The sequence below is a fragment of the Bidens hawaiensis genome, unplaced genomic scaffold (genome assembly GCF_021521415.1).
Source record: "Bidens hawaiensis isolate Kalapana, Puna unplaced genomic scaffold, B.hawaiensis_p1.1 tig00030849_1, whole genome shotgun sequence".
Lineage (NCBI taxonomy): Eukaryota > Viridiplantae > Streptophyta > Magnoliopsida > Asterales > Asteraceae > Bidens > Bidens hawaiensis.
In genome coordinates, this window is record NW_027495173.1 from 4604 (window position 1) to 17581 (window position 12978).

The window sequence follows — 12978 nt, forward strand, 5'->3', positions numbered from 1 at the left end:
TTTTTTTAGAACGAAGAAGATGGTGGAAACTTTTATGTTTTTATTTTTTTTATTTTTTTTATTAAATTTTGAGTTATGAATTTTTTTATTGATTTTTCATTATGTTTTTGAGGTTTTTTTCTGCAAGTCTTCATTTTTCTCATTCTTGTCCCCCTTTATAAATTATAGTGGTAAATTAATAAAAGTTGTTACCTACAATAACTTCTTATCTAATCACCGTTTTTCATGAAAACAAACTATAAGTACTAATTTTGTTTTATTTAGCATGTAATAGGTAAATGTAATGTTTTTTTAGTGTTTTAAAGGGTAGTGTTGGTACATGATGTCAGTAGTTCAGTATCTAGTGTCTGTAATCGAGTTAGTATGTTTTGTATTGAGAATTAAGCGAAGTTGTCTCACAAGTTCGCTTGATATAGGCGAACTTGTGGAACAAGCGAAGTTAGTGACAACTTCGCCTAAACATGTTAGGCGAAGTTGTCGTATGTTATAAATGTTTAGCTGCGGCTAGGTTTTGAGGGAGTTGTTCAGTTTTGTGTAATCGGTGATTGATATATCACGTGTTATCAGTTGCAATACAACGTGTTCTTTGTTTATTGTAACGTGTGTTTGATTGTGATTAACGTGTTACGTCTTCTACGCTCGTATCGTCTTACGTAGGGATTCCGCATCTACGTAGAACGAGATATTCCGTGTAGATCCGGCTGGGAACCTACAATTGGTATCAGAGCGTTTGCTCGTGATTGTGTGGTTCGGGATTATCACACGGGTGTAGAAATCGTTCCGTTCGACTATTCGCGGGACGAGTTTACGTTAATATACCGAGTTTTTGTGTCTTACTCACCTCCCACGAGTTTACGTTAATATACCGAGTTTTTGGGTCAAAACGTGTTGATATTTCTCGGATTTTTTTTATGGAACGAGAAAAACGGAGGAAACTTTCGGTATTTTTACTTTTTAAGTTTTTTATTTATATTTCGAGTTATTAGTTTTTAATTATATTTTTTGAATTTTTGGGTGAGGAGTTTTAAAATGGGTTTTGGAATCTCAACCCATTTTGACCCATTTCAAAACCCCTCACCAAAAAATTCAAAAAAAATAATTAAAAAATTATAACTCGAAATATAAATCAAAATTAAAAAGTAATAATACCAAAAAGTCTCCTCCGTTTTTCTCGTACCATAAAAAAATCGAGAAATGTCAACCCGTTTTGACCCGTTTCAATCATTTTCTTTTTTTAGTTTGACCCATTCTGACCCATCTTATACATTTTGATACAACCCATTCAACCCATGGGCCAAGATTGTCACCCCTAATGTTAAGTAATTATTTGCTTTACTTGTAATTATAATTTGGATCATCCCGTGTGTGACACGAGCTCTAAAGCTAGTTATATACATATAGCCTTAAAAATGATGGAACCAAACCTAAAACTTTCTAAATACGACTAAGATATGAATAAAAATTCTTAAAAATAGGTCTTAGTCAAGGTTTGTTGTTCCCATAGGACCTTTTCGACAAAAGGACCGCATTTCTGCAAAGAGAAAGGACAAATTGGGCTGTTGTGGCTGCTCGATTTCAATGCAATCTTCGTTATTCCGATTGAACATCTTATTTCACCTATCATTCCCCTCCACGAACTCGCCTATGATGGGTCCTGCCCGGTTTGAAGAAGGCGACATGAAAGGATGAGGTTGGGCCGAACTCATAACGACCGGACATGAGTTTCAACTGTTATAGGTTCCACGAATGGCACCAGTGAAGAAACAACAAACCAATCCTAAGAGGACTAGTTCAATATCTCAACCGAGTGATGGTGGGATCTAAGTCGATATGAATTGTGTCGGCTGAACCTACAAAACGAAACAATATGAGCTTGTTACAAGAAGGGGAATAGATGGTCTTCTCGTAACCACCCTCCGACGTGAGAATCCACATTAATGGAGATTGTAATCGTTAAAGATAACAGGCTGCATATCCTCTTATCGTTAGCCCTGCATGGGTATTATAGCCGAAGGGGTCGAGAAAGATTGGTCCTAATGTCCTCCTTAATCGAACCTTCTATTCACATGGCTAAGCACGTTAGAGGTTTCTGATTAGATGTGACAGCTGGCGTATTGAGGTACATGTCATCTGACGGTACAACACTGGCAACATGTTATTAGCCCGACGTGCGATCGTAGCCTTATAAGAATCTTAGGGGGTTGGCAAATGTTGAGCCATTAAGTGCCGAACAAGTAAGACGTCTGAATGATTAAGAGACTCTGAACCAGTAAGTTTTGTTTGGTTGGACATCTGAATGACTGTGCAGAATGACTATTTTAGCCTTGTAACATTCTACTTTTGATATTAATAAATAAAAGAAATTTTGTTTACTTAAGGATGCGTTATTATTTAGTTAAGTTAAATAAAATAGCAGATTGTGAACTTGGACAAAAAAGATGGAATAAGGGATGGTGATGGGCCTTAGGTTCATGGACTTAAGGGTATATAAACCCCCTAAACCCCTCATTTCCATCTTCTAGCCTCCATAACACACTCAAAAACACACACAAACACCTTCCTCATTCCGGACCTAGATCCGGTTGAAGAAAGGTTGGATCTCGTGTTCAATATCATCATACAACAAGATGAAAACGTCCAGGTCCCCGTATTAGATCCAAGCCGAAGCAAAACCAAACCTACAAGGTACGTTTTAGATGTAAAGTTTTAGCTTTTAAGGTCGGTTTCCCTAAGATTTGATACTAAGGCAAATCGGGCCTTATTATGTAAGAAAATTGTAAACTTGAAAGTAAATGAGATGTTTGGAATGAAACGGGACAAATGGGTGACGTATGGACCGGGTTAATACAAGGAAACGATGTGGTTATAATCCAAGGCTCGTTCCTTATGAAAAACGAGCAAAACAAGTCTAAAAGAAAGGCTGGAAAGTGAAAGGGGGATATAATCAGATTCGTACAAAAAGTAATCGAATTGTGATGTATATAAAAATATACATCTTTTTAGTATCAAATAATCTCTAAAAACTGCAACTTCTATCGTATAATATAGTTAAAATAACTACTTATCATGTTAAAATGTATTTTCAGGTGAATCCAAGCCTCAAACAAGAAACGAATGAAAAAACAAAGAAAAACCAAAGAAAACAGCAAAACATGGGGCTGTGCTTCAGGAAACATGGGGCTGTGCTTTCAGGAAACATGGGGCTGTGCTACTGGAAACACGGGGCTGTGCTTTTGGAAACACGGGACTGTGCTTTTGGGAAACACGGGGATGTGCTTTTGGAAGCACGGGGCCGTGCTTCTGGTCACTTTTCAGAAAAGACAAGAAAAAAATCTACAAGAAAAGACAAAATAATAAACAGCTGGACACGGGGCTGTGCTTTTGGAAGCACAGGGCCGTGCTTACCTCTCAGAAACGACAAAAAGAATTAGCACATGTCATTAAAAATCACGGGGCCGTGCCTGCCTTTCAGAAATGACAAAAAGAATTAGCACATGTCACTAAAAAGCACGGGGCCGTGCTCAGCATGCACGGGGCCGTGGACGAGAATGCAGAAAAGACAAAGAAGAATTGAGCACATGTCACTAAAAACCACGGGGCCGTTGCCACCTCACACAAAAGACAAAACAAATCTGGCACATGTCATAAAAACACACGGGGCCGTGCTCATCTTGCACGGGGCCGTGCCTCACCATATAGATTGCCTATAAATAGTGGCTCATGTTGCATTCATCAAGTGTGCATTGAAAAGAATTCTATCCGGTTTTCTCTTATAAAAACACACACTAACACTCACATAGAAGATTTAGTGAAGAGTTTGAAGGCTTGGAGGTCATCACCATCAACCATAATCATCATCATTAAGAAGGAAGCTTCATCTACATTTGGTTAGATTATTCCAAGTTTAATCATGTATTTGTTATTATCATCCACCTTAATGTTTATCATCATGCTCATTATGAGCTAAACTCCATTTACCATCTAAAATCTATGAAGAAGCTTTGTTTTACTTGATGATTATATAAAACATGTGGTTTAGTTTGATAAAGTACATGGTTATCTTACAATTATCTTTTGATGAGAAATGTTTCACCATCTTAAAATACTAAAAAGTTGGTGATTGTCAATTATATTGGCAATCGTTCATGATCGATTCATGTTCTTGAAAGATAGAAATACTTTGATACATTATCGAAACATGGATCCTTATATTGTACTTAGAAATGATGAGATATAAGTTATGATGTATTTCTCTAAGTCTTGGTAATCCGAAAATGGCTTTGCTTAGGATATCATGCTAGTTAAAAAAATCATATGTTAACGGAACGTGTAATTATAACCTACATAAATCAACCAAGGGGAGGTTGTGTGAGTTAACTACAAACACTCAAAGTTGTTAGGATTGGTATTTGAGAAATCGAAGTCAATTCTAATCATTCTACTTTACCAACTGCTTATCTACTTAAATTGACATTCTCGGGGTAGCATGCTATTAAGCATAGGATGGACTTGAAAATATGCATGCTATTATTCATTATGTCATAGAATGTGTTCACTCCAAAATGAGGATCATAATTCTATCATATATTATTAGGACAAGTCTATCACATGTTTAACTATTAATCATCAAGGAACAATGGAGTGAATTCTAGATATTATATGGTAACCTTCACATAATTGAATTACTCGTTTAGAATCTCTTATATCGGTCACCTATATATTATATATAAGTATTTACATTTTATAAAAAGTTCAAAAATTAACCCCAAAATGATTAAAACCTCCGATTAAAGCAAAACAACGATTCATTATTAGAAACCTTTGTGTCCACGGATCGATACTTGGTTCTTACCAATACTATTCTACATATACGATAGGTACACTTGCCTATTTTGTGTGTGTTTAGTTTTTGTAGAAATCACTTTTATAAATTTAAAACACGATCTTGTGCAAAAGCAAATCATTCCACCTATCACAATTATATAAGACACGCAACACGCATCAAATTGCATGAGAAAAGTAATCGAATCAAATGAGCCAAAAAGTAATCGAATCACATGATAAAAGTAATTGAATCGATTGGTCCAAAAAGGAATCGAATCGCATGGGAAAGGTAATCGAATCGAATAGAAAAAGTAATCGAAATGAATATACAAAAAGTAATCGAATCGATTGGTCATTCGATTAGAATTTCCATTTGATTAGAATCTGCCATTCGATTATAATTTTCATTCGATTAGATTAGTTCAAACTTAAGTATATTGATGAATTTTTAGTAAATGACTGTTAATGAAGATAAAACTTTTGTGGCTCTGCCCTTGGACCCTGCTAGGGTTGCTGCCCCTAAACCCCGCTGCCAGGGGCGCTGCCCCCGGACCCCCGTTCGTTGAGGGCTTTATTAAACTAGAAATATGATATGGGTAAGATTAGTTAATTGATACGTGTAATTGTTATACATTTAGCCTTTCCTAGTTAAGGAAAGGAGTTACCATTAACTCTGAAAAGGAATCGGACCCGGGTGAGTTTCTACCCCCATTTCCTTGTTATGTTTTCAGGGTTGTGTGCATACTCGATGTGATAGTTAATACACTTACTTTAAGTGGTAAGTGTATGATATATGGATGATTTATCACCTTAAGTGGTAAGTGTTTGGGTCCGGTGGCGGTGGTGATTGACTGTGCGGAAGAGAAGAGCGGCGTTGAAGATTTGCGGTGAAGAAGAGGAGAGGGATAGGAGATGGTGGGGAGGTGAAGAAGAGTATATATGTCTACTGAATGGTTCAACGGAGATTTTGAGGCTGAACGATTAAGAGGTGGTTGAACCATTAAGATGTTCTATTTTCACGAACCAAACATGCAAGGGCAGCCTCCGCTACCCCTCAACTTTGCGTCGGTAGTGCAATATATATATATATATATATATATATATATTTGTCGGTTTTTGTACTTCCCTACCCATGAAGAAATATAATGTTACACCTATTTGTTTAAAGCACAGGCAAATTAAAATTTTAAATAGATTAAAGCCCGACCAAAGTTTAAAATCCAACCTAATTAAAGCCCATTAGCCCTATTTGTTTTATGTTTGTTCTCGTTTATTTTATTTCAACATGTCACTAGTCAATGTTATGATGGTGCAAACAACATGCGAGGAAAGTTTAATGGATTAAAAGTTTGGATTTTGAGAGATAATCCATTAGCACATTACATACATTACTTAACTTTGTTATTGTGGCTGTTGCAAAAAAGAAAAAAAAAACATACCAATGTTAAAGAATTTCATAACATGATTGTTAATATGGTTGGTCCTTCTTGCTATATGATGTTGGAGAAAAAAAAAAAAGAAAAGTGGGAAAAAAAATTCTTCTTGGTGAAATTAAGACAGAAAAATGATTAACTAGAGGTTTTCCTTGCATGAACCGAAGATACATGATGGAGTTTTCATCACAGAACAATTATAAGTTTGTTTAAGTTATTCCCGGAAATTGTTGAGGTACTGGATTTAATTAATAAAGATGGAGATAGCGTGCAATAACGATCTAATGCGAAATGTATTCTATCGTATTTTAAGTATTCTATCGTATTTTAAGAGTCTTGAACCAATGTTATATACAATTGTTGGACGATATTATAAGCATCATAAATGCTCTATCAAAAAATCTTAAAAATAAGAGTCTAAACTTGTTAGAAGCGTTTGATAAAATAGCATAAAATAAGAGGACGTAATGACTCGATTTTAAACTTTCAATAACTGAAGAGGGAAAATCTGCACCCTATGTGTTTAAATTTATTTTTTCGTCTTTCTATTTTTTATTGTATAAAATATGGTAAAAATTTTTTTAACGTTATCCATGAAATTTTGGTTTGAATCCGTCACTACAAACATGCCTATCACTTGCCGAGTCAGACCTTCGCCTCTAAATGGGTCTATTCCTGACACCGTTAACGAAAAACTTACCCGTTTTAACCCAACCCAGTTTGATAAAAACCCGTTACCAAACCCGCATTTATATTTGTAATAATAATATTCATAAACCCTCACTCACTCACTCACTCACTCACAAACAAACTCACACCACCAATGGCAGAACCCGAGCTTCCTCCCACCATCATCACTGCCGCCACTACACCCGATCAAGCACCACCGCCACCGGCGCCGGAATCTGACGTGGCAACTACGGCGGAGGAGCAGAAGTGGCCTGGATGGCCGGGAGACTGCGTGTTTCGGGTGATAGTTCCGGTGGTTAAAGTGGGTAGTATTATCGGACACAAAGGAGACATAATTAAGAAGATGTGCGAAGAAACGAAAGCTCGGGTTCGTGTACTAGATGGCCCGGTTGGTAATCCTGACCGCATTGTAAGTATTTGTTGTTTTACCTTTTAATAATTTCTAGGGTTTGTTTTTCTTTTTTTTTTAGATGTAGTTATTGGTTTAGAGAGTGTTAGTGGTGTGCACGGTTCGGTTTGGGTCGGTTTTGAGCTAAAACCGAACAAAAAGATAACTTTGGGTTTTCTGGTAGGTCATAGTTGTAAAAATCCCTACTAGGCGCCGATTAATCATCAATTAATCGGTAGTTGCTACCCCCTTTGACTAGTTGCTAGTTTCTGATTATTTGCTAGTTGGTCAAAATCGGTCAAAAATTAAAATTTTATACATAAAATTTGGTATATATAATGTATATTTGGAAAAATACATATAAATTCCAATCTGCTAGTTGTGTTAGGGAGTTAGGGCTGTGCACAGTTCGGTTTGGGTTGGTTTTGGGCTAAAACCGAACCAAAAATGGGAACTTTGGGTTTTAAATTTTTGAAAACCATTTGTTTTGGTGTTTTCGGTTTTGCCATTTTAGCTTGAAGATATCGGACGGGCAAAAAAAGTGGGCCCAAAATAGTGAATTTGGGCATAAATCATTTTGTTAGCTAGTAACTAATTAATTATTATTATACATTTGGGCTAAAGTTATTGAGTTGCATATTAATTAAATTTGTATAATAACTTACATAAAATACAAAACTGAAAATTTTAATTTTGGTTCGATTTTTTTGGTTTTTATTACATGCGAACCAAAACCATAAGTTTGGTTTTTACAAAAAAAAAACCAACCCGGTTTTTGTTCCGGATCATTTTTTTTGGTTTCATGCACACCCTAGGCACTGTTGTAGAACTCACTAGGTGCTAGTTGGCTCTAGCGTTTCGACTAGTGATTAATAGGGGATTAATCTGATTGGAATTTTGTATGTAATTTTTCAAAATTAGAAATGTTCAAATACATCAAAGATTCAGACCATTTTTAACTGGTACAGATTTTATGGGCCAATTAGGTGAAATCGAATCGGCTTAATTGTCAATTCATTGGTGCGTAATCGTGATTTTTACAACACTGGTTTTAGGTTTTGATATCTGGTAAAGAAGAAACAGAGGCACAATTGTCACCTGCAATGGAAGCTGTGATACAAGTATTCAAACGCGTTAATGGCTTCCCAGAGGACGGGGATGATGATGCAGCTTCTATTCCTTTTTGCTCACTCAGATTATTAGTGTCATTAAATCAAGGCATGAGTCTTATTGGAAAACAAGGATCATCAATCAAAACAATACAGGAAACTGGTTGCTCTGTTCGTGTACACTCTTCCGGTATATATTGTATTCTAAATCGAATAATATTGTACGGTGATGATCACATAAAAAGTATATATTTTGCCTAAATAGCCTAAAAAGATTTTTATTTTATTGGCTGATTCCAATGCCACTGGAATTAGTTAAAACGGAGTTCGTTTGAACTGGTTTCGACCCAAAACAAAAATTCTTTTTAGGCTAATATTGACTTTTTAGGGGATCGTTCCTGTAATATTATAATAATAATCGTTATCTTCTACACTTTTCTTCCAGGTGAAGTAACAACATTGCCCACAAACTCAGAAGATAAAGTTATTGATTTACAAGGAGAAGCTGTTAAAGTTTTGAAAGCTTTAGAAGTTATTGATTTGAGGAAGTTTTTGGTTGATCATAGTGTTCTTCCTCTATTTGAAAAAACCGTAAGTTATTTATCATTTTGTTAGTTTTTGACTACATCATACAGATCTGTGATGAATCTTGAACTGTTTTAATGTTTTATGCGGCATTGTATTACAGCCACACAGGAACATCGAGTGGATGCATGGGCTGAAAAGCCCGTTATACAATTGGGCTCACGTAGCCGGGTCGGTAGTGAATCCAGTTTTTCATCTGGACTTTTGTTTCATGGACGGGATTCTGGGTTATCTACAATTCGGTCTCCTCCTGTAACTGGTCCTACAAGCGGTCGTTTTGTGACGCAGGCGAGTGTTTTTATTGTTTACTCTATTTTCTGATATCTTTAGGATTAGTCCTGTAAACGAACACGAACATGGTTTTTATGTTCGTGTTCGTTTGTTAAGAAAATTAATGTGTTTGTGTTCGTTTGTTAAGAAAATTAATGTGTTTGTGTTCATTTATGTTCGTTCGTTAACATTATCAACGAACGGTTCACGAACAAACATAACTGGATATAAGATGAACGAACATAACTGAGCTAAAGCCAATTATAGGCGAATGTGAACTGTGGAACAACAATGTGTTGGCTTAAAAAGCTATCAAAACTAATCTAAACTTTTAAGGAAAATAACAAATTTAAATGAAGATATTAATGAATGCATGTAAACAAACCTAAAAAAAATCATAAAGTAACGAACATAAATGAACGCAAATGAACGAGACATGTGTCATGTTCGTTTATTTAATTGAATGATTAAAAAGTTACGTTCATGTCCGTTTAGACATTTTATAAATGAACTTCCTGCCAAATGGTTTACTGATTGGTCGGTTCGTTTACATGCCTAACTATTATTATCAACTTTCTTTATAGAAACATCCATACACGATGTTTTATATACCCCCCTCCTTTTGAGATAAATATTGTTTTGTTTACATGTAATATAAATGTGGCACTATATTATTATTGTTCAAATTTGATATTATGTTTGCGTTTAAATAGGTTGCACAAACGATGCAAATACCACTAGTTTATGCTGAGGATATAATTGGTGCTGGTGGAAGAAATATAGCATTTATTCGTCGCACAAGTGGCGCGCTTCTTATGGTTCAAGAAGGTTTACAAGATGAAATTGTAATTGAAATAAAAGGCACTTCATCACAAGTTCAGACTGCTCAACATCTTATTCAGGTTAGTGAAGTTAGGTAATTCGCTGCATAATCAGTTTGTTTATAAATATAAATACTTGTCTTTTTCTTGCAAACTAACAAATCATAAATGCAAATCCATAATTGGGTCGGGTTGTTTATAAGTGCTTATGCATAGCGGTGTGAATGAGCCAGGCCTGAGCCGACTTGGCTTGAGCTCAGTTCGTTAAGAGCTCTTTAAGCTTGAGCTTGCAAAACCTATACAAGCTTATACTCTCAGCCCAAGCTCGGCTTCTTTATTATTTATTAGTTAACTTGTATACATTTTGATAGACCTAAACATCGTGTATGGATGTTCTTGGGGATGAGAGGATTAAGCATGATTTGATAGACCTAAACCTCTCCGAGGACATGGTTGAGGATAGGAATTCTTGGAGAAGTAGAATTAAAGTTAAGGATTTTTAGGGAGAAAGGAATACCTTAGGGCTTCTATTTACCTTATTTTAGTCACACACCATAATAATATTTTCTCTATATATATAGTATTAATATTATTACCGCCGCCGCCGCCGCCGCCGCCGCTACTACTGTTGAACTCTGATTTCCTTCGTATTGCTTCATACATATATACTTTAGAGCTGAGGGTCTCTCTAGAAGCCACCTCTTTATCCATGTGGATAGAGGTACGGTATGCCTACATCCCACCCTCCCCAGAACCTACTTATAGCTATGCTATTGGTGGGATTTCACTGGGTATGATTGATTGATTGATTGATTGATTGTATACATTTTACATATATTTTAATTAAAATTATTATATACAACATAACTGGCTTAGATCCTGTGTACTACATAGGGTGGAAAATAACAATACATAAAATTCTTGAATTTTTATGTACATTTTATAGATGAAAAAATGTATTTAAAAAAATTCAAAAATATGTAAAATTTAATATATATTTGGGTTTCAAAGTTACATTAAGGCTATGTGTAGTAGAGGGCTACAAATGGGGGCGAATTGCGACACGTGGCGCCCTGTCAGCAAGGGGTGGAAATTTGTTTTTGGGGTGTAATGGTGTATGGGCTACAAATTGGGTCCACACTATCTTTTTTTATTATTTTCTTTTTATAATTAAACTAATCAAATAAAAACCAATTTCTTTAAATAATTAAATAAAAATGCTTTAAAATTAAAAAGAAATACAAAAAATACATAACTAAAAAAAAATACATAACTAAAAATATAAAAAATCATATAGCTCGGTTGGCGTACATGTTTAGGTTCGGGTTGGGAAATTGAAACGGATATAGCTCGGTTGGTTTAGGTTCATCGGGTTCCATTGTGAGTTCACGTTCGGTTGGTTTTGCGAACCATGGTGTTGACCGAAAGGAGGGAATGGGTGGTTCGGTTGGTTAGGGTTGTTTCTAGGATTCATTTTGCTAATTTTTTTGTAAGAATTTGGGTATGAATTGTGTATAAAATTTGCCACATCACCATATATATATACATATATATATATATATATATCACACACAACATATATACACACACACACAACATGTAATATAATAATAATATTATTTTCTTCACCCAGGCGAAAGAACCCCGCCCCCGCCCCTTTTTGCGCGGGGGGGGGGGGGGGGGTGTTTGTGCCCAAACCCACGCCCAACTATTTAATGTAATTTGACTTTCATTACTATTTGACTGAAAACAACAGTTATATAATTAGAATTCAAAGTTTCTTAAAAATATATCATTCTGAAAAACAGAGGTGTATTTAAATAAGAGATATAGGTGGAAACATATGGCGAGAAGGGATATGGAGGCGACATGTGGCATGAGAGAGCCTGCTTTATTGGAGTAGATATAAAATATATTATTTTTCATAATTTTAAATATGATAATAATTATTATATAAACATTTATTGATATATTAAACAAAAAATATACAAACAATAGGATTACAGAAACTATATATTATAAGCTTATATTACAATAATCTGATGCTTAAGTAAAAGCTTTTGAGATTTTATGTTTTAAGAATACATTTTGGACCTGTTTTACCAGTTTCCTTTATAGCTACATTATTTGATTTCACACATTTAACATGTTACTGATAGAAAACAACTTATATTATTTAATTTATCTGTAAATGGGTTGTAATGTTGTGTTATGTTTGGTTACTCAGGATTGTGTACGCAACCATAAAGAATCCGTTCCAAGCGATTACTCCCGGTTCGTAGATTCATCTTACCGTCGAGATCCATATGATTTTCGTGAATATAATAGTTATAGAATGTGAAGCACGGTCCCGAATTTTTTTCTTGTATCGTTTTCTTGTTTCCTGTATCGTTTTCTGTTCACTTAGCAAATTTTGTGAACATGACTGGATTAGAAATGACAGCAAATTTGTCTCTGAGCTTGGTTTTGTTTTCTTTGTGCATAGCATGTTATCTTTAGACTTGTGAACAGGGACGAAGCTTAGTTGGGGCCACGGGTGGCCCCAGCCCGCTCCGTTTTTTCGCTCGATAGTGTAAATTTATCCTTTTACTGTTAAAGTTTTTTATACATAGTAAATTTACCTGTTTATGACCGAAAACTTGAGTCCGGCCCCCTCCGTTTTTTTCGCTCGGTAGTGTAAATTTATCTTTTTATTGCCGAAAATTTGTATACACAGTGTAAATTTACCCGTTTCTGACCAAAATTTTGAGCCCGGCCCCTCCGTTTTTTCGTTTGGTAGTGTAAATTTATCCTTTTTCGGCCGAAAATTTTTACACAGTGTAAATTTACCCATTTCCAATCGAAAATTTGAGCCCACG

At 35.4% G+C, this 12978-nt stretch overlaps 1 protein-coding gene across 1 annotated transcript; it reads left to right on the forward strand.

Moving 5' to 3' along the window:
• The first annotated feature begins 7054 nt into the window (after window positions 1-7054).
• Window positions 7055-12592, forward strand: LOC143581278 (RNA-binding KH domain-containing protein PEPPER-like). The gene is made up of 6 exons (XM_077064107.1): window positions 7055-7356; window positions 8391-8634; window positions 8890-9034; window positions 9119-9317; window positions 10013-10201; window positions 12348-12592. The coding sequence occupies exons 1-6, from the start codon at window positions 7081-7083 to the stop codon at window positions 12459-12461; spliced, it is 1167 nt and encodes a 388-aa protein (XP_076920222.1). The 5' UTR covers window positions 7055-7080; the 3' UTR covers window positions 12462-12592.
• Window positions 12593-12978: the final 386 nt, after the last annotated feature.

Bases quoted from the DNA above. Each gene is read 5' to 3' on its own strand.
- LOC143581278 (XM_077064107.1), top strand. From the start codon at position 7,081: ATGGCAGAACCCGAGCTTCCTCCCACCATCATCACTGCCGCCACTACA. The intron at 7,357-8,390 runs GTAAGTATTTGT...CACTGGTTTTAG, and splicing joins TTGGTAATCCTGACCGCATT to GTTTTGATATCTGGTAAAGA. The intron at 9,318-10,012 runs GCGAGTGTTTTT...GCGTTTAAATAG, and splicing joins GCGGTCGTTTTGTGACGCAG to GTTGCACAAACGATGCAAAT.